A 22,638-nucleotide genomic window follows, 5' to 3' on the forward strand; every position below is an offset into this window, starting at 1 on the left:
AAGCATATTTCAGAGAGAAAAGCATTAAGCAAGGGAAGGGGGAGGTAAACAGCTCATAATAACATGAGAACTAGACATTTCTCTCAGATAAGACATATTACAAAGTTTCTTATGATCGCTTGTAATACTGATTTATGTTGTCTGAAAAATTAGTGACCATTTAATGCTAATTTTATTTAGTTTTTCTTTAAAGGAGTTATGCCATGATGTAATGTAAAAAAATGAAAAGCCAATATCATCAGTACTAGCCAACTTAGATCCAGCCCATGAACCTATAAAAATAGAAAATTTGTAGCAGCACTTAAGGAAAAAGTTGCCAATACGGTGATGGTATTCAACTGGATCAATATAGCAAGTGCGTACACAGGTGTACTTCCTCTACATACTCAACTAAACAAAATGAAGTAGCAAAATACCAGTACATATATCAAGATTTATTGTATTATCATTAAAAAACATATATACATATACAAAATGTGGAAACAGAATAAAGTGACAACGTGCGATAGTTAGCATCCCTCTAATGACACCACTAGATGCTAGCTAGAGGGATGCTAACTATCGCACGTTGTCACTTTATTTTGTTTCCACGTTTTGTATATGTACGGTATATATGTTTTTTAATGATAATACAATAAATCTTGATATATGTACTGGTATTTTGCTACTTCATTTTGTTGAGTTGAGCAATACGGTGATGGTGCCAGCGGTGGTGGGTACCAATCTGTAGTTCCTCCAGTGTTCAAAGGAGACCGCAGCACTCTGAATTCTTTAAACATTCTGTATTTTATTCACCAAAATGTGCGACGTTTCGACCCTACGTGGTCTTTTTCAATCCAGAGATCTCCCCGGTCATTGCTTCAATTGTTCTGCTAGATTTATTTCAAGCTGGCAGCTTAGGGGGTGTGCATTTTCACAGAGGGTGTGTCCTTTCTATTGTAGCTGAAGGATGGAACTGAGTATATGCTTCCATCTGCGTGAGCAGGGCAGAGAAATTAGAAAAAGAGCCAACAGTAGGTGGCGCTATACAGATAGATTTCAGTTAATAACTCATTGACTATACTAAATTTTTAACTACAAGCAATTACAAAAGTATTTAAATCTAGGTGCTAGTTTGAATAATATTAAATATTTTTAATGGGACAGCCCCTAGAAAGGGAACCTGTCACTTGTGCTGCCTTCAGTGGTCTGGAATGGCAGTCAGTACTTCTAGACTACTGATTAGTATAGCCCTGCAGGGCATACTAGAGCTGCGAGGGAGAAGAGTCCAATTAGACTCGCAGCCCCCGCCCTTCCCTGCCTGCAGACTATGACTGATGGGTTTCCTACCATGTCAGTCATGCTAAGCGGGGACAGAAAGCCTCATGGGACTCCTCTCCCTCGCAGCACTGCCAGTACTCTAAAAATACTGACTGCCATCCTATAAGTGAAATACTGCTGTAATCAGCAGGTCTGCCACTACACTATACTGCACTCAGATAGCATAGTACAGGTGACAGGTTCCCTTTAAAGGGATTGTCTGGTGGGATATATATATATTTTTTTTTTTAGATATGGGGCAGAACAGTGTTGAAATAATATAAGCATTAGGGTACTTTCATACTAGCGTTTTGGTTTTCCAGTATTGAGTTCCGTCACAGGAGCTCAATACCGGAAAAAAACTGATCAGTTTTAGCCTAATGCATTCTGAATGGAGAGCAATCCGTTCAGGATGCATCAGGATGCATCCGTTCAGTCCCTCTTATGTTTTTTGGACAGAGAAAATACCGCAGCATGCTGAAGTTTTCTCTCAGTTCAAAAATACTGATCACTTGCCGGATCCGGCATTGATTTATATTGAAGTGTATTAGTGCCGGATCCGGCATTAAGTGTTCTGACAAAACGGATCCGGCTGTCCGGTCTGTGCATGCGCAGACCTTTAAAAATGCAAAAAAAAATAATAATACCGGATCCGTTTTTCAGGATGACACCAGAGAGATGGATCCAGTATTTCAATGCATTTGTCAGACGGATCCGCATCCAGATCTGTCTGACAAATGCCATCAGTTTGCATCCGGATTGCTGGATCCGGCAGGCAGTTCCGGCGACGGAACTGCCTGCTGTAATCCTCTGCCGCAAGTGTGAAAGTATCCTAATTCACTTCACTGATCCCCCGCTGCTGCCTTTCTGTTGATTGCTGGATCCCCACTGGTCTCCACTTTCTGGTTTTGGGCTCAGCACATAGGCATTGGCAGGAGGGGCCTGCTCAGCCAACCACTGGCCATAGCAGTTACCTGCCTCAGGGAGAAAGGGATTGATTGGGCATTTCCATCCATCCCTGCATGCTGATCCGTGACCAGTGAGGACCTGGAAAGCATCCCGGCAGCAGCAGGGGACTGGTGAAATGAATAATGCTTCTTTTATTTATCGGTATACAATTTCGCCTCTTATGCAATTATATGTTTTACATTATAATAAATAAATCCGCAATAATATGATTGCTCTAAAAGACCTGCAATAATGTGAAACATTGTTGAAATCAAGCTTTCAGTTTAAACATGGGTAAAGGGTCCAGCACATGGAGATGGGGGCTCAGAGGCCCTTAGTCAGTTGTGTCTCAAGCGGTTTAGTTTTTGTCAGTGTAGACATACACATCATTACTACCATAAATCAGCAGTGGCGTCGCCAGGGGGGGCCAGAGGGGGCCACGGCCCCCCCTACATCACGCTGTGACCCCCCCAACTAAAATGCCCCCCCTAAGTGAGCCGCCGCAGTCGGGCACAGGGAGATGAGCGCTTCCATTGCGCTCATCTCCATAGTCATCTGCCTGTGCTGCGGCGGGGCAGGGGAGGGAGAGGCGTGTCCCTTCCCCTTCCTCTGATAGGCTGCAGGCACTAGGCCGCAGCCTATCAGAGGCCGGCGCAGGCGGCGCGATGACGTCATCACGCCGCCTGAACCATACAGCGCGGGACACAGGCCGGAAGAGGCCTGCATCGCATCGCTGACATGGAGGTAAGTATAAGTGTTTGTTGTTTTTTTTAAATAGTTTTACAGGCACATTAGGGGGGCTCTTGTTACTGGCACATTGGGGGGGCTTATTACTGGCACATTGGGGGGGGTTATTACTGGCACATGATGGGGGGCTCTTGTTACTGGAACATTGGGGGGGCTCTTATAACTGGCACCTGAGGGGGGGCTGGACTCTTATTACTGGCACGTGATGGGGGGCTCTTGTTACTGGCAAGTGATGGGGGGCACTTATTACTGGCACGTTATTGAGGGCACTTATTACTGGCACGTTATTGAGGGAACTTATTACTGGCACATTATTGGTAGGCACTATAGGGGCATCTACTGAGGCCACAAAGAAGAGGTATTTTATATGGGGGCTCTGTACAGTAGCATTTTATACTGGGACACATTATGGTGGGTACTATGGGGAAGGGGGGAGAGGAGTACTAAGGAGTCATCTACGGGGGGCACTAAGAAGGGGTATTTTATACTTGCAAATTATGGGGGACACTGAGGGCATCTACTGGGGCACGATATATGGGGCATTTTATACTGGTACATTATGGGGAGCACTAGGAGGAAGGGGGGAGAGGAGCACTATGGGGGCATTTACTGGGGGCACTATATAGGGGTATTTTATACTGGCACATTATGGGGGACATTAGCTCAACTGGGGGCATTACAAGGGGGGATTTTTTGCATTGTCACATTATAAGGCCGAATGCACGCGGCCGTGTTCCGTGGCCGAGAGCGGTCCGTGGTATGCCGGGCTGGATTCCTGTTCAGAGCAGGAGCGCACGGCGCCATAGCAACAAATGACGCCATGCGTTCTTGCTCTGGACAGGAATCCAGCCCGGCATACCATGGACCGCTCTCTGCCACGGAACACGGCAGTGTGCATTCGGCCTAAGGAGAATTATTTCTACTGGGGGGGCATTATGGAGGGCTTTATTACTCCCCCATGGTATGACCCCCTAGTAGCAGCACCAGTCTCTCCCTGCTCTGCCCCTTCTCCAAATCCTTATTATGAAATCTTTCTCATTAGGATAAAATACAACATCAGCTCCGCCGAGCCCCCGGCCAAAGTGGTGAAGTGGCGTCCGAGATCCCCAAGGGCCAAGCCAAGTAATTGTAAGTTTTCATGTGAAATATGTTTGTTATACACATATAGCATACACTGTGCCACACAATGTATAGTATACCTCTACACTGTGCCACACAATGTACAGTATACCTCTACACTGTGCCACACAATGTACAGTATACCTCTACACTGTGTAGTCTGTTCTATAAGCACCCTTGTTCTGTGGCGGCGGACAGAAAATAATCTGGAAGTGCCCCTCCCGAGACCAGGCTCTTGATCCACCACTGGTCTGGACCGCTCACAGGAGTGTACATTTCTTCTAAACTGTAATCCGTAACCTCTGACCTGCAGAAATCAGCACTCGCTCGGTAACAACTAAGAGGCAGTGCCTGTAGGCTGTAGCTTGGCCCTGTTACCGAAGCTAGCCGAGTGGTGTAAGGTTAAGGTACTAGTAGAGATGAGCGGCCGCTGAATCCTGATTTAAAGTTAAAGTTACTGCAGGATATGGATTACAGTTTAGAAATGTCAAATGTACACTCCTGTGAGTGGCGGGGAGGGAGATCTGTGAATGACACTGTTATAGGGAGGGGGATCTGTGGATGACATTGTTATAGGGAGGGGGATCTGTGGATGACACTGTTATAGGGAGGGGGATCTGTGGATGACACTGTTATAGGGAGGGGGATCTGTGGATGACACTGTTATAGGGAGGGGGATCTGTGGATGACACTGTTATAGGGAGGGGGATCTGCGGATGACACTGTTATGGAGGGGGAAAGGGGGATGACACTGTCATGGGGTGGATCTGTGGATGACACATATAGCATAAGATGCTATATACGGTATGTGTCATCCACAGATCCCCCCCATAGCAGTGTCATCCACAGATCCCCCTCCCTATAAAAGTGTCATCCACAGGCAACTAGGACATGTTGAAATCTGAGTGATTGTTTTTTTTTTTTTTTTTTTTTAAAAACACAGACAGCAGGACTTTTCTTCCCTGTTGCGGTTTTAGGTATTGGGTAAAGTATCGCAGCATTTCTAAGCATACTTGTGTAAATGTATAGTTGTTATAGCTGCCCCCCCTACTTTTGTCCTGGCCCCCAGTGTGCCCCCCCCAAAATTTGAAAGCTAGAGACGCCACTGTAAATCAGTACATGGACACAGTGATGGTTTAGAGATCTACCAAAGTAAACCTATTTTTTAACACCATTCACTTGTAGAGGTCTTACTGCGGATGCATTCAGTTGGAATATGTGGATCAGACGTACATTACTGGCAACACGGTCGTATTGGTGATTTCATAGTGAAAAACCCTATGGTTCTCGGACATGAAGCCTCAGGCACAGTGGTAAAAGTAGGATCCTCAGTGACTCACCTGAAACCAGGTATACCACAATCACAGCTACACTCTTGAGATGTTAGATTATTATCAGTTTTCTGATTTACAAAATGGAATCTGCATATATTCACACCCTCTGGGTACAGTTTGCTAATATGTATTCTTCATTGCACATTTAGCATATGCAAATGCATATCACCCAGTCATACGCCAAGTGGACATTCTTTTGGTATATGTTCCACCTATACTTCTGGAGCACTTCCTGGTGTAGCAAAGTGAACATAGCCTTAGTCATATGTAAAAGCATTGCTTTGAATAGTTCACGTGTTAGTAACCCTAGAAATGTTAGTATGATATCAGACAGTTTTTGCAATACTAAGTTGGAAAACAATGGCAGATCTTTAACCCTTTCAGCTCTGGAGTTTTTTCATTTTTGTTTTTCACTCCCTGCCTTTCCAGGGTCATAACTTTGTTTTCCATTAAAGGGTTTCTGTCATCAGAAAAACCGTCATGTAGCTGACTGACATTAGCGATGTGCTAATGTCAGCAGAACATAACTGTATGACTTATATCTCCCTGCCTGCCACTAATCGTGCTAAATAATGACTTTTATAATATGCAAATGAGCCTCTAGGTGCTAGTGGGGCGTTGCTGCAGCACCTAGAGGCTTCGTCCTCTCACCGTTTGGCGCGCCCTTGCACAGGTGATTGACATCCTCGGTCTCCTCCGTGCCACGCAAACCCCGCGCATGTGCCGTCCATTTTAGTATTAGGTGCAGGCGCAGTGAGTGAAGGACGCTCGCCTGCTGCCGTCCTTCACTCACTGGGCCTGCGCCTAATACTAAAATGGATGGCGCGGGATTTGCGAGGCATGGAGGAGACTGAGGATGTCAATCACCTGTACAAGGGCGTGCCAAACGGTGAGAGGACGGAGCCTCTAGGTGCTGCAGCAACGCCCCACTAGCACCTAGAGGCTAATTTGCATATTATAAAAGTCATTATTTAGCGCGAACCGCGGCAGGCAGGGAGATATAAGTCATACAGTTATGTTCTGCTGACTTTAGCACATCGCTAATGTCAGCCAGCTACATGACGATTTTTCTGATGACAGAAGCCCGTTAACATAGCATGCATGAGTGCTTGTTTTTTGTGGGACAAGTTGACCTATCTAATTCCACCATTTAATATTCCATACGATGTAGTGGGGAGCTGGAAAAAATTCCAAATGAGGGGAAAAAAAACACAATTCCGCAACAGTTTTATGGGTTTTGTTTTTACGGAGTTCCCTATACGGTAAAACGGACATGTTAATTCTCCGGGTCGGTATAATTAAGGCGATAGCACATATGTATTGTTTTTTTTTTTTGCGTTTTCAAACTGAAAAAAAAAAAACATACAAAATAAACAACAAAAATTACTTTTTGATCACTTTCTATTTCATTTTTTGTGGGAGGTGGGAAAACATTGAATCGGCCATTTAGAAATTTTTTTTTTGCCGTATGGGATAAATATTTTTAGATTTAGATTATTTAGAATATAGTGCTATATATTAGTATTCGCGAATAGTGTTGATTGCGAATATTCTTATCGCGAATTTATCACGAATATCGGCACTTAGCAACATCCCTAGCAACCAATAGGAAAGTTGCCTACCCCTTAATGTTTGCGAATATTCTAATTGCAAATTTTTATTGCGAATATATTACATTGCTGATTTTCGCAATCAAGTAAATAATGACTGAAGATCACAAATTCTCCAATTTGCAAATTTATGGTGAATATTCAGCCACAAATGTGCGAAATATCGCAAATTCAAATATTGCATATGCTGCTCATCACTATTCCTGAACATAACAAAGGCTGGTCAATGTTCCCTCCATGAATACCAGACAGAAACAAGCATGGCAACTAATGGCGTCCAGGGCCGGCGCCACCAGTAAGGCGACTTAGGCAGTCGCCTAGGGCGCCATCTAGCAGGGGGCGCCCTTTTGCGGTGTAAAAAAAAAAAAAAAGAAGAAGTTGGTTATATAAGTTTGGGCGGCCGGCCGGCGGCGCCCCTCATGCTGCGCCTCCTGAGCGCTTGCCGCTCTAAAGAATCTCCGGCTCAGTGCTGCGCAGCCTGCTGTGTCTGCTCTGTGCTACTGCTGTTGTTAATGTAGCGTGGCCGAGCTCTGTTCGGTCCGCGGTACAGGAGCTTTTGTTTCCTGTACCCAGCCGGACTGACAGGAAGTGCTCACTTAGTGTGCACTTCCTTTCAGTCCGGCCGGGTACAAGAAACAAATGCTCCTGTACCGCGGACCGAACAGAGCTCGGCCACGCTACACTAGAGGTGACAAGGAAGGGAGGGAGGGGTGTAAAATGAGAGTGAGGGGGGGTGGGGTGTAAAATGAGAGTGAGGGGGGGTGGGGTGTAAAATGAGAGTGAGGGGGGGGTGTAAAATGAGAGTGAGGGGGAGTGGGGTATAAAATGAGAGTGGGGGGGTGTAAAATCAGAGTGGGGGGGTGTAAAATGAGAGTGGGGGGGGGGGGTGGGGTGTAAAATGAGAGGGAGGGGGGGGGGTAAAATGAGAGTGAGGGGGAGTGGGGGGGTATAAAATGAGAGTGGGGGGGTGTAAAATGAGAGTGGGGGGGTGTAAAATGAGAGTGGGGGGGGTGGGGTGTAAAATGAGAGGGGGGTGTGGTGTAAAATGTGAGGGGGGGGTGGGGTGTAAAATGAGAGTGAGGGGGGGGGTGGGGTGTAAAATGAGAGTGAGGGGGGGGTGTAAAATGTGAGGGGGTGGGGTGTAAAATGAGAGTGAGGGGGGGGGGTGTAAAATGAGAGTGACAAGGGGGGTGTAAAATGAGAGTGACAAGGGAGGAGGGGGGTGTAAAATGAGAGTGACAAGGGGGGGTAGAATGAGAGTGACAAGGGGGGGTAGAATGAGAGTGACAAGGGAGGGGGGGTAGAATGAGAGTGACAGGGGGGGTAGAATGAGAGTGACAGGGGGGGTAGAATGAGAGTGACAAGGGAGGGGGGGGTAGAATGAGAGTGACAGGGGGGGTAGAATGAGAGTGACAAGGGAGGGGGGGTAGAATGAGAGTGACAAGGGAGGGGGGGTAGAATGAGAGTGACAAGGGAGGGAGGGGTAGAATGAGAGTGACAAGGGAGGGAGGGGTAGAATGAGAGTGACAAGGGAGGGAGGGGTAGAATGAGAGTGACAAGGGAGGGAGGGGTAGAATGAGAGTGACAAGGGAGGGAGGGGTAGAATGAGAGTGACAAGGGAGGGAGGGGTAGAATGAGAGTGACAAGGGAGGGGGGTAGAATGAGAGTGAGGGGGGGGTGGGGTGTAAAATGAGAGTGAGGGGGGGTGTAAAATGAGAGTGAGGGGGGGGGGGTGTAAAATGAGAGTGACAAGGGGGGGGGTGTAAAATGAGAGTGACAAAGGAGGGGGGGGGGGGTAAAATGAGAGTGACAAGGGGGGGTGTAAAATGAGAATGACAAGGGAGGAGGGGGTGTGTAAAATGAGAGTGACAAGGGGGGGTGTAAAATGAGAGTGACAAGGGGGGGTGTAAAATGAGAGTGACAAGGGGGGGTGTAAAATGAGAGTGACAAGGGGGGAGGGGGTGTAAAATGAGAGTGACAAGGGGGGGGTAGAATGAGAGTGACAAGGGAGGGGGGGTAGAATGAGAGTGACAAGGGAGGGGGGGTAGAATGAGAGTGACAAGGGAGGGGGGTAGAATGAGAGTGACAAAGAGGGGGGGAGAGAGTGACAAGGGAGGGAGGGGGGAGTGACAAGGGAGGGGGGGAGAAGAGAGGGACAAGGGAGGGGGGGAGAAGAGAGGGACAAGGGAGGGGGGGAGAAGAGAGGGACAAGGGAGGGGGGGAGAAGAGAGGGACAAGGGAGGGGGGGAGAAGAGAGGGACAAGGGAGGGAGGGAGAAGAGAGTGACAAGGGAGGGGGGGAGAAGAGAGTGACAAGGGAGGGGGGGAGAAGAGAGTGACAAGGGAGGGGGGGAGAAGAGAGTGACAAGGGAGGGAGGGGGGGAGAAGAGAGTGACAAGGGAGGGAGGGGGGGAGAAGAGAGTGACAAGGGAGGGAGGGGGGGAGAAGAGAGTGACAAGGGAGGGAGGGGGGGAGAAGAGAGTGACAAGGGAGGGAGGGGGGAGAAGAGAGGGACAAGGGAGGGAGGGGGGAGTGACAAGAGGGGAGTGACAAGGGAGGGAGGGGGGAGTGACAAGGGGGGGAGTGACAAGGGAGGGAGGGGGGGAGTGACAAGGGAGGGAGGGGGGGAGTGACAAGGGAGGGAGGGGGGGAGAAGAGAGGGACAAGGGAGGGAGGGGGGGAGAAGAGAGGGACAAGGGAGGGAGGGGGGGAGAAGAGAGGGACAAGGGAGGGAGGGGGGGAGAAGAGATGGACAAGGGAGGGAGGGGGGAGTGACAAGGGAGGGAGGGGGGGAGTGACAAGGGAGGGAGGGGGGGAGTGACAAGGGAGGGAGGGGGGGAGTGACAAGGGAGGGAGGGGGGGAGTGACAAGGGAGGGAGGGGGGGAGTGACAAGGGAGGGAGGGGGGAGTGACAAGGGAGGGAGGGGGGGAGTGACAAGGGAGGGAGGGGGGGAGTGACAAGGGAGGGAGGGGGGGAGAAGAGAGTGACAAGGGAGGGAGGGGGGGAGAAGAGAGTGACAAGGGAGGGAGGGGTAGAATGAGAGTGACAAGGGAGGGGGGGTAGAATGAGAGTGACAAGGGAGGGGGGTAGAATGAGAGTGACAAAGAGGGGGGGGGGAGAGAGTGACAAGGGAGGGAGGGGGAGAGTGACAAGGGAGGGAGGGGGGAGAAGAGAGGGACAAGGGAGGGGGGTAGAATGAGAGTGACAAAGAGGGGGGGGGGAGAGTGACAAGGGAGGGAGGGGGAGAGTGACAAGGGAGGGAGGGGGGAGAAGAGAGTGACAAGGGAGGGAGGGGGGAGAAGAGAGGGACAAGGGAGGGGGGGTAGAATGAGAGTGACAAAGAGGGGGGGGGAGAGTGACAAGGGAGGGAGGGGGGAGAGTGACAAGGGAGGGAGGGGGGAGACGAGAGTGACAAGGAAGGGAGGGGGGAGAAGAGAGTGACAAGGGAGGGAGGGGGGAGAAGAGAGTGACAAGGGAGGGAGGGGGGAGAAGAGAGTGACAAGGGAGGGAGGGGGGGAGAAGAGAGTGACAAGGGAGGGAGGGGGGGAGAAGAGAGTGACAAGGGAGGGAGGGGGGGAGAAGAGAGTGACAAGGGAGGGAGGGGGGGAGAAGAGAGTGACAAGGGAGGGAGGGGGGGAGAAGAGAGTGACAAGGGAGGGAGGGGGGAGAAGAGAGTGACAAGGGAGGGAGGGGGGGGAGAAGAGAGTGACAAGGAGGGAGGGGGGGAGAAGAGAGTGACAAGGGAGGGAGGGGGGGAGAAGAGAGTGACAAGGGAGGGAGGGGGGGAGAAGAGAGTGACAAGGGAGGGAGGGGGGGAGAAGAGAGTGACAAGGGAGGGAGGGGAGAAGGGGGAGAAGAGAGTGACAAGGGAGGGAGGGGGGAGAAGAGAGTGACAAGGAGGGAGGGGGGGAGAAGAGAGTGACAAGGGAGGGAGGGGGGGAGAAGAGAGTGACAAGGGAGGGAGGGGGGGAGAAGAGAGGGACAAGGGAGGGAGGGAGAAGAGAGGGACAAGGGAGGGGGGGGGAGAAGAGAGTGACAAGGGAGGGGGGGCAGAGTGACAAGGGAGGAGGGGGGGAGAGAGTGACAATGGAGTCCCCAGAGCCAGACTGCAGCCAGAGACCAGATCATCTTATTGTCCTGGTGGTCAGTAGACAATGCAATATGTTTATTATGTAATTGTTTAGTTATTAATACTACATTGGAAACTAATTGACCTCACATTTAGGGTCCATTCACACATCCGTGTGTGTTTTGCGGATCCACAAAACACGGACAGCGGCAATGTGCGTTCCACATTTTGTGGACCGCACATTGCCGGCACTAAGAGAATATGCCTATTCTTGTCCACTATTGCGGACAAGAATAGGACATGTTCTATTTTTTTCAGGATCGGAATTGCGGATCCGGGTTCGCAATTCCGTTCTGCAAAAAGGGACAGCTACAAGAAGCTAGATTAACCGTAAGGGAAACATAGCAGTTCTTTTAATTTAAAAGCTGAGAAAGGGGTGGAACATATGTGATGTCATGATATGGGCAGATCATCTGATAAGGGGTGGGGGGGGGGCGGCAATTTTTATCTTGCCTAGGGCGGCAAAAATCCTTGCACCGGCCCTGATGGCGTCCCACACAATAAGTGATGTTGGTCCTGAGGACCTCCGCAAAACACATGATGGCAGTAGGCGGTCTCCAGCCCTCCTGAGATGCGGCCATCAATGGTAAACAATAGTGTTCAGTGATGAAAGCAGGTTCTGGCTTGGCACTAATTATGGCCACATAAGAGTTTGCAGGCCATAATGCTCTACAACTATACAACTTTTGGTTTGGTTATGAACGTTAATGTATAGACTGGTTGAATACTGTATCTTACATGTTTGGACACTGCAGGTGACAGAGTGGCTATTGAACCAGGCGTTCCAAGAGAAAATGATGAGTTCTGCAAAAACGGGCGCTATAACCTGTCTCCTACAATTTTTTTCTGTGCCACGCCACCTGACGATGGGAACCTATGCCGATTCTACACACACAATGCCAACTTCTGCTACAAGTAAGGATGATATCCATTTGCGAAATGTTATAAAATGTTGTCTTCAACAACCATTTGGCAAACCCTGGCACCACTAACTCCATACTCTATAGGCAGCAGGCACCCGCCATAGCCACCAGGTGCCTGCTATTTTAAACCGCAGACACCCAGGGCTAATGTACGTTATCCTCGACCACACACATTTAACTCCTCCAGATTCTAGGGGCGCCAAAACCCGGAAGCACGTGCAAAATCCCGGAAGTGCGTGCAGCAGCCTCAGTCCTGAATGATCCGAGGCTGCCGCATGTAGGTTCCTATGGAGACCCTTCCTGTGGAACATAGTGTAATCATCAGATTGCTTCTCTCATAGACCCCAGTGCATTAGCACTGGAGTCTGAGAGAAGCAATCTGATGATTGCTTGTTCAAGTTCCCTAGGAGAATTATAAAAATAAAAAAAAAGTGCTCCCTAGTCTTGTCCAGGCATACTCTGCACTGTGACATGACATTGCTCAATGTCATGGTGCGCGCGCTACGTACTGACGCTGTACCCAGTCAGGACATGTGCAGTGCTGCGCCAGGAGGAAGGTCAGGGAGCGGTCAGTACAGGCAGCTTTAGCAGTGCTAAACTCACCACTCCACTAATATTCGCATTAGAAGACTCACTGCCATCTTCCACTCACTTTTTTGGGGGGAAAAGTGTATCTTACAAAGGGAACAATATGGTAACTTTGGTATCCCTATAATCATATAAATCTGCAGAATAAAGCTATTATATTATAAAAACCGTATGTGGAACCCCATGAAAACTGCCATTTTTGCCCACCTCAACTATACCAGTAAAAACAACAGCTTGTCCTGCAAAAAACAACCCCTCACACAGCTCAGCCAAGAACAAAAAATAAAAAAGTTAAGGCTCCTAAAATAATTTCAGCAAATTCCATGTTACAAAATCCAGATTCTTCTCCTTCCTTTCTGAGTCCTGCCATGTCCCCAAACAGCAGTTTATGACCATATATGGGGTATTTCTGGGGTGCACTTTTTTGGGGTGACCCTTCTAAAAATAATAACATTTTGAGTTAAAACTACATATTATTATTATTATTATTATTATTATTATTATTATTATTATTAACATGTCATTTTTGATGTTTGTGCCTCAATTGTAATAAATTCTATGAAATACCTGTGGGGTCTAAATGTTCACTGCACCCCTATGTTTATTCCTTGAGGGGTGTATGTTTCAAAATGGGACCTTTGGTCTCTGCAAGCCTGAAGTGGTGCCCCAAAAACTTCCTAAGAAAATGGAGACCCAAAATTGACAAGGTGCTGCTTCAGTTCTCAAGCCGATATTTAAGTGACATAGAATTGTAGGGCCACCTATGGGATATTTCTAAAAACTGCAGAATCAGGGTAATACTGTAAATTTGGTGTATTAGTATCATTTTATCACCTTTTGTGTTCCAAATAAATGTAGTAAAATTGTAAATCTGCAAAAAAATTTAACTTCTAAATGTCACCTCCATTTTGCATTTAAGAGGTTACAGTATCTGATTTTACTGTGCTCCTGGTCCAATAATATGCATTGTGTATGTGATGCCAGCCTGGTTACAACTCACTGCTTGCTGGAGAGTAAATCTCTTGCTAGCGCTGTTGACAGATCCTTTTTAACAAGCCTTGGAACAAAAGGTAAAATAGCAAAGCCATAATCCATCTGCAGACAGCTGTTTTGGAGTGTTTGGCCCTCGTCAGTACAGAGTAGGATTCTGGCTGGCTGAGTGAGATGCCTTGAATGCAGCTTAGCTGAGGTCCTGGCTCTCCTTGTGGGGACGAGCTGTTTATGGAGACTTAGTTGCAATTCTCCATGGGAAATTAACGGGTGTCATGTTTTTTGTCCGGATAAGACGCGGGTGCGTTGTGGGAAAATGCGCTATTTTTCCGCACGAGTGCAAAACATTGTAATGTGTTTTGCACGCGTGTGAGAAAAATCTGCATGTTTGGTACACAAACCCGAACTTCTTCACAGAAGTTCAGGTTTGGGTTAGGTGTTCTGTAGATTGTATTATTTTCCCTTATAACATGGTTATAAGGGAAAATAATAGCATTCTGAATACACATGGTCCATCACATGGTCCGTCAACTGCGCTCATCACATGGTCCATCACATGATCTTTTACCATGCTGATGGATCATGTGACGGGCCATGTGATGAGCGCATTGACGTCATCACAGGTCCTTTACCCAGGTCCTGAAGAAAGAAGACAGAAAAGAAGCCGGGCTGCGTGAACAAGTGGATTAAGGTGAGTTAAATCATTTTTTATTTTTTTTTACCCCTCCAGCCCTATTGTACTATGCATTCTGTATTCAGAATGCTTTTATTTTCCCTTATAACCATGTTATAAGGGAAAATAATAATGATCGGGTCTCCATTGTCTCCTAGCAACCGTGCGTGAAAATCGCACCGCATCCGCACTTGCTTGCGATTTTCACGCAGTCCCATTCACTTCTATGGGGCACAAAATGGAGCATGCTGCAATTTTCACGCAACGCACAAGTGATGCGTGAAAATCAGCGCTCATGTGCACAGCCCCATAGAAATGAATGGGTCCGGATTCAGTGCGGGTGCAATGCGTTCAACTCGCGCATTGCACCCGCGCGGAAAACTCGCCGGTGTGAAAGGGGCCTAAGAGTATTCTGTCAATCTTTGTGCATTGTGGCATTAGGAGGTGTGATATACTATTGTGTTGCTATTGCCACATACCAGGTTATAGCCTGGTCTCCTCCCATATATTTGTTTTAGGTAGATTTCTGCACAATTTTGGACAGATTATTATTATATACTATTGTGTTCATTTACTTTTTATATATGTGCCCGTTGTGACATGAGTGTAGATCGCAGCGCTAGGTGCATTCTGCATTATTGGGGTTATCCCCAATAATATACAGCAATATTGGACATTTTTTATATTTATTTGTGATTTTGGACCAATAAAATGTGATATTTTTATATTTTGGCTCGCGTTGCTTTTTCTTTTGGTGGTTTATGCCTATGAGTCAGTGTCTGACTTTTTAACAAGACTTTGAATGTGACAAATCCCCGTACACTGCTGATCTCTGAAAGGAAAATGCCGTACCTCCCCTAAACTGCATCCATGGTATCTCATTCAGCCAACCAGCATCTTACTGGTGAGGGGAACACACCCCAAAACAGCTGCATGCAGATGGATATACTGCTTGGCTATTTTCACTTGTCCATGTTCAAGACGTATTAAAAAGTTAGACATGGACTCTTAGGGAGCCACTTCCAGAAGGTGGCACTAGCAAGACTGTTTTCTTTCTCTCGGAGATGCCTTTTTGCATATTCTTGCCACTAAGTCTCCAATACAAATATGGTCTCTTAAAGGACAGCCAGTAGCTCTTTTTGAAAAGTTTTAAACTCATTTCACTGGAAAAGAAGAACAGAGATAAAATAAAGGAAAGTCGGATATTCACGTGTAAAAATAAGGTGCAATGTACACAACCACACCTTCGTCTCTAAAAGATATGACAAATCCCCATAAAATTGAAATTGTATTCAAATACAAACAACTGATAAGATATACAGCAAACAAATACATTATTATAGCAATAGTAAAAGAAAAAATGGAACAGGAAGAACCACTGCTAGGTCAAATTCCTGGGTATAAACATTCAAACACGCAAAAGGAAGAGCGAGGGGATGGGAAGGTACATTTTGCATAGATAAATATTACGTAGTAACAAGAGTATTTATAGGTTACCTCTGATGATTAACTGAACAGGATGTGGTTTTCTCTATCGATTACCTAAATAAGGGACAATCCCAGGGAGATGCTCTAAGCCAGAAATTAACAAATCTTTGCCACGTCAGTGAGCCAGCTTCCAAACTAAGTTGTCAGCAGTGATACATTGCAGGTCAACACTATCAATGGGGATGGGCAAGCTAGTTTTTTTCCACCAATAGAGCTTTCCTTGGTCACTGCAGTGATTTTCCTAACCTCTGAAGTCTGAAATGCATGTGGTTTTTACTGCTCCAGTTGTGATAAAAATGCACAAATTTACATTGCCATGGTGCAATAAGGGGAGAGTTCTGTGAAGCCATCACCATTCCATATGAAATAACCCCACACAATTGTGTCTAGCCCATTCCCCCACTTTGTTAGTACTCGCAGAAGTTCCCCAAAGTCCATTGTCTCAAGTAGCCAAAGCAAGCCCACACATCTACATCCCATCCACTGTCTAATAGTCACAGCAGCACCCTCCCCAGAATACCCCCTAGCCCACTCACTCTCACCCACCAACAACAAAGTCCCCCCACCTATCCACTCTCATTACATAAGTTATTTGGTAACAACTCCAATTTACGGTATTTGTGCACCTTTAGCTTCTGATTTTTTGCTTTCACTAGACTGCTTTAATCATGGTTGATATCTGAACAGAAGTGCGTATAATTGCAAATGTACATACCGTATTTTTCACCCCATAAGACGCATTTATTTTTTCACCAAAAGTGGGGGGAAATGCCCCTGCTTCTTATGGGGCGAATACTAATGAGCGCTTCCATAATGGAAGCGCTCATTAGTACCGGAGGACCGGGAAGCGGTGAAGGCTCTGTATTTACCGCTTCCTGGTCCTCCGCTGTCGGCTGTGCAGTGGCTGCGCACAGCGTGAGGGCGCTCTGTGACCTCACGCTGTGCGTGTTAGATCACAGCACAGCCGACGGAGGAGGAAGAGTACTGGAGCAGAGGAGCTGCGTCCGGAGCAGGAGCGGTAAGAGGTTTTCTTATTTTATAAACCATGAGGCAATATGGGGCTGTCGGGGGCTGTTCTGAGACAATATGGAATTGCTGGGGATAATCTGAGGCAATATGGGGCTGCTGTGGGATGCTCTGAGGCAACAGAGGCTGCTGGTGGCTAACATGAGAGGCAATGGGGGCTAATATGAGAGGCAATGGGGACTACTGGGGGCTGTTATGAGGCAATCGGGCTGTTATGAGGCAATGGGGGAGATATAAGGCTATGGGGGCTGATGAAAGGCTGCTGGGGGCTAATGATAGGCATATGGGGGCTGATGAGAGCCATGGGGCTCTTATCTGAGGCCTGATTGGGGGTCATTCACATTGGGGTCTAAGCTGTGGTCTTGTTGGGGTCTTATTAACATTGGGGTTCTAATTGGGGCTGTTAGCTGAGGTCTGATTAACATTGGGGGTCTGTTTGGTTGTCTGACCTGAGGTCTAATGCAAAATATTTTTTTCTTATTGTCCTCCTCTAAAACCTAGGTGTGTCTTATAGGCCGGTGCGTCTTATAGGACAAAAAATGGTATGTATGATGTATTTTCTCTTATATTTCATTTCTTGTTCCAGGCTTCCAGACAATGTAACATTTGAAGAAGGTGCTCTTATAGAACCCCTCTCTGTTGGGATCCATGCCTGTAGACGAGCTGGAGTAACACTTGGAAGCAAAGTGTTCATCTGTGGTGCAGGTACAAATAAAAGTTTAGTATTTTACTAGAGTTTGTGCTACATTTATGCATATGTAAAGATTAAAGGCTGTGTCCACCTGCACAATCATCATTATTGCTCCTGTACATCTAAAATTAAAGAAAGCATCTAAAAATAGTCTTAAAGGGTTTGTCTCACTTCATCAAATGGCATTTATCATTTAGACAAAGTTAATACCAGGCACTTACTAATGCAATGGATTGCAGGGTGGTCATAACCCCTGCAAACAAGCAGTGTATAATGTGATGGAAAAATGAATGAAGCCAGCATAGGAAGCAATATGGACAATACATTAGTAAGTACCTTATAGTAACTTTCTCTACATGATAAATGTCACTTGCTGAAGTGAGACAACCCCTTTAATTAAGAATTTCCTTCCATTCTGTATCAGCAGTGGAGACCTGTGTGTTTCCAATCTCTGTGAACAGTTTGATTCTGCCGTCGTTCTCTGTTTCATCTATCACCTACTTCTTTTTAACATTAATTTGGAGGGATAAGGGATTATGACTGTAAGATCATATACAGGATTTGCTTGTCGTCTATAACCATAGAGACACATAGGTGCTCTTGAAACACAGTGGTAGGGAATTTTTAATTAATTATTTTGCCAAGTTTCTGCATTATATACCATGTTTTTAGGATTTAGGACCATAACATGTACCAATAATTAGAAGCCTAAAAAGAGGAAAATTTTTTTTTTTTTCCTTTTGGGTAATATTACAGGGGTTGTGTCATTTCAGCAAGTGGCATTTATCATGTAGGGACTTACTAGTGTATTGTTAACCATATTGCTTCCTTTGCTGGCTGGATTAATTTTTTCATCAAATTATACACTGCTTGTTTCCATGGATACGACCATCAGTGGTTCTTGTGCTTGCACACTATAGGAAAAAAATGGTGGCCTCTCTGGTGATCGGGACCGTGGGAACTGATGTAGCCTGGTGCTTTTTGTCTGTAGTGTGCAAGCATGGCCACCGCAGATGGAATGCAGGATGGTCGTAACGGTGGAAACGAGCAGTGTGTAATGTGATAGAAAAATGAATCCAGCCAGCAAAGGAGGCAATATGGATACCAACAATACATTAGTAAGTGCCTTGTATTTATTTCTCTACATGATAAATGCCATTTGCTGTAGTGACAAAATCCCTTTAAGCAATCATGCATCTTGTTAACATATAGAAAAGGAGAACATTCTGGCTGATTCAGTTGTAGCTTTAGGACACTTAAGGTACTTACAAAGCAGAACCTGGACAGATTTAGGGTCCATTCACACGTCCGTTGTTTCTTTCCTGATCTGTTCCGTTTTTTGCTGAACAGATCTGGACCAGATCTGGACCCATTCATTTTCAATGGGTCCTGAAAAAAAATCAGACATTGAGCTGTCCGTTTTTTTTCAGGACCCATTGAAAATGAATGGGTCCAGATCTGGTCCAGATCTGTTCAGCAAAAAACGGAACAGATCAGGAAAGAAACAACGGACGTGTGAATAAGGCCTTACTAGGCTGGTTGTACCAATGTCTGTGTTACCTATCTGCTTAGGTAAAACAGTTTGTGGGAGAGATTTTTCAATTAATAGGTGACAAAACAAATAGGGCAAAATGGGCCAAGATCTGGTTAGCGCCAAATTTATCACATGTCAACGTCACTATTCAATCCATGAAGCAGAATTCCTGTTGAAATAGAAATCTGCAGAGAAAAGTGGGCTTGTTGAACACAGTGGCATTAGGGCCGTCACATTTATGAATGGGTTATCAGATAAAAAGGCACAAATATAGGTTGTAAGACCAGGCTAAACTCCTGGAAAGTTGCACGCAGTAATCCAAATTTTTACATTCCAAATTTCCACACATTCCGTCCTTCCTTCTCTTCCCTCACAGACTGGCGTAAAAATGTCTCAACTGTCGCAATATCCACCAAAAAGTCACAAATGTGCGCTGTGTCTCATTTATTATGCTCTTTAAGACATCAGATAGTTATGGAGTAAACTATGCCAAAAATTGATAAATCTCCCCCTGAGAGCTGGAAGTGAAAGTGGTGAAAGTTTAGATCAAATGTCGTACAGACCATAATAAATGAGACGTAGGGCATATCCACAACATTTCCATGACAATTGCAACATTTTCCAGCAACTGAGACATTTTTATGCCGGTTTGTGGGAGAAGAGCAGGAAGGACTGAAAATGGCTATTCTCCTTCCCTTGTATTCCCCTGGCTAGTGACGAGCACGTCTTCACACATCCCCCTCTCCACCCTGTACATGGGATATTGTGCCGAGCCTCTCACATTAGTCCCCAGTGATGACGCCTAGCACTCGAACTGAGCATGCTCGACCAGCACCCTGAGATTGAGCTACAGGTCGTAACCCTAGGCAGCGAGCTATAGACGCCACATATTGGGGCAATAAGTAGTTAGTGATTATGTGGGTAACTACTGAAAAGGTTTAATGACTATGTAGTGAGGAGTTTTGCTTTGTACTGCATACTTTACATAGGAGACAAGTTTTGCATACTGGAATTTCCCTTTTGAATGAAATCAACACACATAAAACATTGTCATGTAATAAATAAGGTTATACGAAAAGTTACCAAGTCTTTATTGCAGAAAGAAGAGCTCTACAAAATGTACTGTGTATTTACTAAAAGAATTGCTTCAGGGTAGTGTTTTGATAGCTTTGTGGTATGATAGTAATGTTTTATTTTTTTTTATGTAAAAACCTTGTTTTAGGACCTATTGGCCTGGTTTCTCTAATTGTGGCAAAGATGATGGGAGCTTCACAAGTAGTTATAAGTGGTAAGACCAATAAATCATTGTTTTACTCTTTTTATATATTTAGTTACTACATTTAAAAAAAAAATAGCAAAAGCGGTTAACCCCTATCTACACCACTTGTCTGTCTTTGTCAATCCCTATGAGAATGAATGGGCTACTAATGCACATGTACGACCCCCGTTCCATTCAGATAGGGGATACAGGATCGCCGTTCTTGAGGTTAGTGCCAGTCTCAGTAGTTGAAGACCCGGCGATCAAATGAACAGGCATGATTCCATCCTCAAATATGACGCAAGTTGATGCTTGGAAAGCTGGTCCTGTGAGTGAGCATTGACCCGCTAAAGCCAAGTATACTGCAGCGGGCATCAATGCGCAGGTGCCGGAAACACGATCATACGGTGCATGCGCAAGATCTAAGGTTGAAATGCAAATGGTTGGTTAGGGGGCACAGTGAGTCTGACTGCAAGTGAGAAAGCCGCTGCCCCCTTGACTTCAAGAAGCTAATTTACATATGGCCTGAGGGGGAATAAGCTGTTTTTCACCGATCATGCGCATTGGTTATCGAAGACAAAAACATCTTTAGAAGCATGATGACAACATCTGTAAGGTAAAGCTTGCGGTTTATAGTGCATATAGTCCTTTCATACAACCCAAGAAACACAACATGATGGATACTTGTTTAAGACTAGGGCTACACGGCGACATGTCTTGCAACATTTTTATAATGACAGTCAATGGTGCCGCACTGCGACATGCAGCGACTGTGAAACTACATTTGCAAAAAGTAATGTTGCAGTTGCAACACGTCGCATGTTGCAGTGCAACACTATTGACTATTAGTGTTGCTGCTCGACATTGATGCAACACATGTCGCATTGTAACCCTAGCCTAAAGGTGCTCATACACCTGAACGTTAGCTGTAACTGCTGATTTCAGCTGGAGCTGTTGACTGTAGAATTTTCTTGACCCTCTTCCAGCAGAGATGTTGAGAGAAGGGATGATTAGGCATGCTGGATTTTAATATGCTCAATGTTTTGTTCTCACAGAAGATAAGACACTTTAAAAGGGTTTTGCAGGGTCCTAAAAAATGTCATTTAAGTGTGTAAACCTTGTCTAGTCTCCTACAGAGCATAAAAGTGTTTCCTAAGCCTTCATTGCATTCTCCATGCTGCTGCTGCTCTCCATTGTTTACAACTCGAACATCTGGGTTGTGGGGGTAGATGAGCTGCAGCCACAACACTTCCCATAGTGTTGTGTGCTGCAAGACTAGCCAGAAATGTACATGCCTACTACACCCTTCCCTGGACTGATAACTCTGCCCACTACACCCTCCATCATCACCTTGCTGTCTCTTCCTAATGTTTCCTCCCACACAGCCTCAATATGACAAGCAGTGTCCTACTCTGCTTGTGGATTGAGAGCATCGACCAGGCCTCTCCAAGATCACATGGGCCCAATGGGTGTGCCTAAGGTGTTTTGCACCCAAGGCAGGTCCTTTCTCTTGCACCTCCCAATACTTAAAAAAATTGTGCCACCTCACAAAAGCATTGCCCTTATTGTACAACCTTCACAATAGTTATGTCCAGATATGTGTCCCCTAATAAAATCTACGTTGTGCTCCCTCACAGTAGTTATGCCCTCTCTGTGCCCCCTTTACAGTAGTAATGCACTCTGCACCTCCTTCACAGTAGTAATGCACTGTGTACCTCCTTCACAGTAGTAATGCACTCTGCGCCTCCTTTACAGTAGTAATGCCAATTGTGCCTCCTTCACAGTAGTAATGCCCATTGTGCCCCCTTCACCGTAGTAATGCCCACTCTGTGTCCCCATAAAAGTTATGCCCCTTCACAGGAGTAATGCCTTATGTGCCCCTTCACAGTAGTAATGCCTATTGTGCCCCTTTCACTGTATTAATGCCCATTGTGCTCCTTCACAGTATTAATGCCCATTGTGCCCCTTCATAGTATTAATGCCAATTGTGCCCCCTTCATATTAATACTGCCTATTGTGCCCCCTTCATAGTAGTAATGCCCAGTGTGCCTCCTTCACAGTAGTAAAGCTCCCTGTGCCCCCTTTATAGTAGTAATGCCCTCTTTGCCCCATTTATGGTAGTAATGCTCACTGTGCCCCCTTTATAGTTGCAATGCCCTCTTCTCTGTACCCCCTTTGTAGTAGTAATGCTCTCTCCTCTGTGCCCCCTTTGTATCAGTAATGCCCTCTCCGTGCCCCCTCTGTACAAAAAAAAAAAACACTGTACCTACTCACATTGTCC

At 46.1% G+C, this 22,638-nt stretch overlaps 1 protein-coding gene across 1 annotated transcript in view; it reads left to right on the forward strand.

The window, feature by feature from the left end:
• Positions 1–22,638, forward strand: part of SORD (sorbitol dehydrogenase) — a 90,060-nt gene that overhangs the window by 30,161 nt on the left and 37,261 nt on the right. Inside the window, exons 4-7 of the mRNA XM_040413825.1 lie at positions 5,299–5,463; positions 11,942–12,101; positions 17,461–17,579; positions 20,322–20,387. Of these exons, the coding sequence (XP_040269759.1) occupies positions 5,299–5,463; positions 11,942–12,101; positions 17,461–17,579; positions 20,322–20,387 (510 nt within the window). The remainder of the gene's footprint in view (positions 1–5,298; positions 5,464–11,941; positions 12,102–17,460; positions 17,580–20,321; positions 20,388–22,638) is intronic.

Source organism: Bufo bufo, chromosome 1, assembly GCF_905171765.1.
Source record: "Bufo bufo chromosome 1, aBufBuf1.1, whole genome shotgun sequence".
In the NCBI taxonomy this organism is placed as follows: Eukaryota; Metazoa; Chordata; class Amphibia; order Anura; family Bufonidae; genus Bufo; species Bufo bufo.